The 5939-nt window shown below is 47.9% G+C and overlaps 2 protein-coding genes across 2 annotated transcripts; both read left to right on the top strand.

Moving 5' to 3' along the window:
- Positions 1-3780: 3780 nt before the first annotated feature.
- Positions 3781-4029, top strand: Pmar_PMAR008333 (hypothetical protein; the record flags this gene model as incomplete). The annotated part of the gene is made up of 1 exon (XM_002782037.1): positions 3781-4029. A coding segment is annotated over one exon (249 nt), but the record flags the coding sequence as incomplete, so codon positions are not given.
- Positions 4030-4042: 13 nt separating this feature from the next.
- On the top strand, positions 4043-5719 carry Pmar_PMAR008332 (hypothetical protein; the record flags this gene model as incomplete). Its single annotated transcript, XM_002782036.1, has 1 exon — positions 4043-5719. A coding segment is annotated over one exon (1383 nt), but the record flags the coding sequence as incomplete, so codon positions are not given.
- Between the last annotated feature and the right edge of the window lie 220 nt (positions 5720-5939).

Raw genomic sequence — 5939 nt, 5'->3', positions numbered from 1 at the left:
CAAGTCGTCAACAGATGATCTATTTGATGAACTACCTGAGACGATGAAAGCCAAAAGTGAGATGCATCCACACCTTCTCGCGCTCCAATGATGGAGTAGGCACTCTGCAACTAGCCGCGATGTCGTCTGATGGTTTCAAACGAGTCTCGGCGGTAGCTGACAAAGATAACCGATTCAAGTAGGGGGCTTCATGCACGGTTCCGTCGACAGAACTATAGTTCCTAATTTATCCCACTAGCCCTCATCGGAATAATTATTTCAACATAGGGAAGTCTGAGATGATAGAGATTATATCATCTCAGACATTAGCTTTATCATAGAGCTCGTCAAAGCCTGGTGCTGTTGAGGATTATAACCCGGCCTGGTTTTGCACAACGCCATATTGCACAGTGTGCAATGCACACAACGTCTCGTTCGTTACGCCAAGTTGTTGACCACAACGAGTGAGACACTGAATGTTTTTTCCATGAACGATTCACCAATCGCAACATAACAATCCATTATCGATCGGAAACCGCCGGAAGGGCTATCACATGGAGGACGATACCAATCGGAATACGGCGTTTCTTAGGTTGATCGTCGAGCGAAACCCCTTTGTTAAGGATCTGCTCAAGAAAGTTAGAAGAGAGATACTACAGCTCAGAATGCAACAAAATAGGTTAATGAAAAAGATTCATCACTTAGAGATGAACACTTTAGGCAGCGAGCAGTGGTCGAATCACGGGTCAACCGAGAGGCACTGAAGACTGAGCAAGAGGATGCAGAATCGTTACCAGACAAGTGAGCCACTGACAAGTGTGCGAGTCAAAATCAGTGTATGCTTAACATAAGCTAGAGAACTGTGAGAGGATACGCTCCTCCTTGTTACCAATCATAAGGCTTATCATAAATAACCGGCAACCATGATTATAACTTATGAGCATGGTTGCCACTTATTTATGACGGTGCTACTACTGCGCTAATGCAATTTCAAATGCGCACACATTCAACAAGCGGAGTTCGATGAACGTTCTAATTTAATACGAGAGTTCGGCTCTCATGGGACAAGATAGAAGGAAATACACTATTCCTAATGACTTTCGAGACATTGCTTCAGAAAGACTCGTATTTGGTAGTATGCGAAATGAGGATTTCATCCGAGCAATTTCGCGCCAACACGGTAAAATACTCCAGAGACGTTCTGAATGTGTACTGGGATTCGACGTGCATCTGGTGTAAATCAGAATACGAGGATATATAGAGGCACTACTGTGTTGTCGGCTGCGGCATCATATAACGCTACAGCAATCTAAACGAGTACGATGATCACACTGTCCACGTCATAGCGCGATCGATCTTTCATAGGCTCTGAGGGATATGGATCTATCGCTGCCGGGAATGCGACTGGGGCCTAGACATTATATCATCGATCGATCTAGAGACATCGAGATGGTCTTCCGGGTAGGCTGTGCGTTGGCGCATCAATTCGTGGAGAATTCACCTCGCAGTCGAATCGAGTCAGTTTCCATCGCTCCAAGAGAGCCATCGGATGCATATTCCTCTTCCCTTGGGGATCGTGCCGTCTGATACGCAAGTTCCGAACTAGATTAAATTACAGCACCAGTATCGTAGGCAGACTACTTCTAATCGAAATTTTATGAGGAAGTTATTCGTACTCTCTTCAAGTCGTATCTGTCGGCCCTGCTCAATCTCAACCTACTATCACTCGACTCAAATGTTAAACAGCGGATCCCTCAGATCTGGTTGCCACGAGGCATGTTAGAGAGCCGGCCCACCACAGTATCACAAGACCAGCCCCACAGTGGAGGTGCTCAGCGCTGGACGACGACCTGATCGCTGCCAGTGCTTATGCAGATACCACTCCTTTGCCAACAAAGGAAGAAAAGAAAGACGACGACGTCAAGGGAGCTATTCGAGTGTTATCCTCTCAAACGGTTCCCTAATTCCTCAATGAATTTGGCAGGCTTTTCGCTTCTGGGCCTTCGGGGAGATCGATGAGTTCGAGAGCCGATTAGAGAGATTCACTGACTCTTGGTTACGCTCAGAGTTCGCCCTCATAGGTAGCCCGGTTGCTGTGGCGCATTTGGATCTAAAGCTTGAGTGACTATATGATTCATTCCACGACGTTGATACAATTTGATCGCACTTCGAATTAGATTCTTAGGGATGCTCGAATTGATCGTCCATCGAATTCAAGAGATATCTCACTTGCCGCCGCGCTCATGTTCGGACATCTGCGTGCTCGCCAAGATAGTCGAGATCGAGCTCCTCGGATGGGCTGCTAAACAAGTGAGTGATCGATTGATGATAAAGAACGGCAAATCGCGCAACGAGTTATACGAGGCCTTTTAAACCTTTTTTCATTTCTGTTCACTCTCGCGCTGTTCAGGATTGGCAAATCGAACAAATTCAGCGCCGTCGCGGACGCGATTCGACCACGGGAAACAGCAGTCGTGACTGACATCTTGTGGAAGTCTTCCACTGAAAGATAGTCACTGAGAATTCGACGAAACCAGGGTACATGACTGAACAATTTTCATCCAGCCGTTAGCCAAACGTTGGGTTTATAGAACAGTATTGGATCTTGAACTTCGTACAACAAGACTCGCTTACACTCCCATCAACTTCGCTTGCCCCGGCCACATGTCTCTTTCGCCCAACCACTAATTCTCTTTTAATGTTTTCCATCGAGTCTCCGATATTTTATCCACAAAGTCCCAGTTGTCGGGAACAACCCTACGCCTAGTCCTCCACTCTGGGATGTCAGCGTAGCCTAGTGAACCGGGGGACATGCGAGTACACCCTTCAGACTTCCTACTGCGGAAGCATCGACGCCTTGCTCAAAGCACTCCGATATCGATGTCATCTGTTCTGAACTTGTTTCACACCGCGGAGATCGTAATGGTACGGGACGTACCGTACCTCTACGCGCGACAGTAGAGCGAAACTGAAGAGAGCTGCTGTGGTGATATGCGGCGGGAGCGTCACCCGAAGACAGTATGTGCGGCGAAGTGAGGTCTGCCAAACGGAAATTTCACCTTGATACAATTTATGCCGGCTCCGAAATCTAGATGGCACAAATTGTATGCTAGGGAGATGCGTACAATTTGCTCCACCTCCTTGAGTCCGACTCTCCGTGTATCACAAGCGAGGTTATAAATAATGGCTCTACCTAGGAGGCCCTCACGCAAGCCACAACTTCTCAACAAGAAAGTAGTGAGACCCGCCTCCAGACATGGTTGGAGGGGAAGTACGTACTAAGACAGCAGAAAATAGTATAGTAAGGTAGGACAAGACAAATAGAGAGAGTAGTGATGTTGCACTTACTCGAAACCAATGGATACGTAGGTACGCAAGCACAACTGGCGCCAGTCAGCTGATGCGTGTGGGTGCCGCACAGAAGCAACAAGCATCAACATTGCCATACCTTGCCTCAAGGTCCTATCATTTTTTCCCGTAAGATGAACGTCTCGGACAATGTTTTATAATGACGCATTTAGTCGACTGTTCCGTGATTAGCGTGATATACAGGACCTGTATTACAAGCTCGTTATGGGGCGAGTGGTGTGACTCCGCGAGGAATTGATTCACGCGTTTCACGAGTGCATCTCCGCACACCGCGGCAAGCTACAATGGATTTGTTCATTGAGTTTGTGCTTTCACTGGATTGTAATAGTAGATTGAGTAATAGCCGAAGGTTTTTTGTCCGCCCTGCTTTAACTGCTTTGAGGCGAACAGTAGCTTTGTACTGAAAAGTTAGTAGCTCCGTTTATCATCCCGATGTTGAACATCCTCCTCGTCGTCTTATTGATACGTGGTGGGGTATGTGCCTTCAAGATGGGCAACGTTCGCATGCAGATGAAGACGACACATTTCTGCAATCTTGACTTGAGGGACGTCAAAGGGAAACCAGTGGCATGCCACATCTCCAAGGCTATGGAAACTGAAGGGCTGGTCCTACCTGGTATGGATGATAACAAGTCCTCCACCGTTCATCGAGACATCTTCATCGCCAAGGACGGTCAAGCGGTGGTTCAAGCAGCGCCAAGTCACCCCTACCCAGTATATCCTCATGAGCCAGAACGACACCCACTTCAGCACCTCCCAACTCTTCAACAGACAGTCGTTCCTCCTAAAGCAGGGAACCAGGCACAAGAATGATACGCCCGATGGTCGCAGGCTCAATACCAATCGTACACTCGAGGGTGATGGTTGGGTCTATAAGGGCTTGGTAGACGAAGGTGGACAGAAGCTTAACAAATGGGTCAGAAGTGGAGTAGAAGGTGTTGATCCGAAATCCGGTCTCAACTTCACCGCCCTCGCCCAGACCGGTGTAATCACTAACGCTTGGTTCCTCTATCTTGACAAGGATCAGAAGCAGATGGTGAAGCTCTTGGGTATCAACACCTTCGAGAATGATAAGGTCTATCTCGAGTCCGAGGTCACTCATTGGGAAGAGCTCGACGATGCACTAACTTTGGATGTTGTCATGAAGGATATTTACGCGGCGTATGATATCGTGAAGAGCCACGATCTGGGAGCAGCCAGAGAGGAGGCGCCACAACTAGACGTTGAGTTTATCAAGAGCCGCTTGGTTGGCGAAGAGGCTCGTCTATTCTTCAACGATGGGAAGAGCCACGACTGGAGGTCGAACAAGACTAATATTCGTGGAGATAAATCGGTAGCACCGATCGATTATTTTCGCCTCCCCAAGGGCACTGCTGCACATAAGTTCTTCCTGTACAAGAATCACTCTCCTCTACAAAAGAAGGATGAGGAGGAGTTCCAATTACCCTCGGCGTGCAGGACTGGTGTGACCAAGTCGGTCACTCCATACTGCCTGTATGTTGGTTACGCCTCTAACGACACACTACTGGCCCTCGATGTATATATGGCTTATACCGATATAGCCATATCGGAAAATAGAGCTCACCTCAATGTCACAGTCCATTTGAAGCAGCCGGAGACGGAGGTCCTACTCTTTGCTTTCGAAGCCGCTGGATGCGCCATGGTTTTTGCTGCTGATATTGGCTTCGCAGGCTTGCGCATTCAAGTATGTCTCACGGGTGCAGGCAGCGGTGGGAATGGCACTTACGCCGGGAAAATAGCGATGTCGGTCGCGGTCATAATCAGAGTTGCTTTCGTCCCTGCATTGAAAGCCACACTCTCTGGTCAAATTGCGGTCAATGCTTCGGACAATGGTGATGTCAAAGCATATGGTGAGCTGGGCATTGATGTCTCGGCGCTAGTTGTCGGAGCGGGTATCTCTCTGGACATCTTCGGAAACACCGTTGATCATAAATCGGATATCTGGCAATTTAAATCCCACTTCAACCTCCACGTGTGGGTCGATGTCCTCTTCTACGACCATGAGTGGCCATGGAGCTGGACAATTTGGGAAGCTGGTCCAGTCAAATTGCGATAAATCGGCAAGCCCGTATTGACGGTATATCGGGGGCATGGTTTCAGTTCCATGTGAAAGTCCCATGACTATCTCATATAAAAAACATTATGCCTTCATTATGTCTTAAATCTTGTTAAAGAATTTTCGAGCACACGTGTACTCGTGATGTAACATATTCAAGTCACATTGGTCGGTTTAATCGATGACTGGCTCATCATGAGTCGATTCTGATTTCACTTTTGTTGTCCTAGCTGATGCACTATGCTGCAAGCGGATGACCCGCTGCGGATCCGAAGCGTAGCGCTGAGGAGAGCGGCAGTCCAGAAGTTAGCTGATTCTTTTCAGATTGCTCTGTCGTGTTTTGACCAGTGAGGATTGTCACATAACTAACCACATCATCCGGCCCGGGCTGAGCACCCTTGTCAGAGCTTCACGACAAAGTGTACTCCGCAACACCTCACACACACAGTGAAATCCAAGGCGTTCTATGGCGTTATTAGCCGCCCACACAAGCTGGATTTTAGTAGATCCGAAT

Source organism: Perkinsus marinus (genome assembly GCF_000006405.1).
Source record: "Perkinsus marinus ATCC 50983 genomic scaffold scf_1104296940538, whole genome shotgun sequence".
In the NCBI taxonomy this organism is placed as follows: domain Eukaryota; phylum Perkinsozoa; order Perkinsida; family Perkinsidae; genus Perkinsus; species Perkinsus marinus.
Note: the sequence above shows the minus strand (reverse complement) of the source record. Positions and strands in the feature narration are given on the sequence as shown.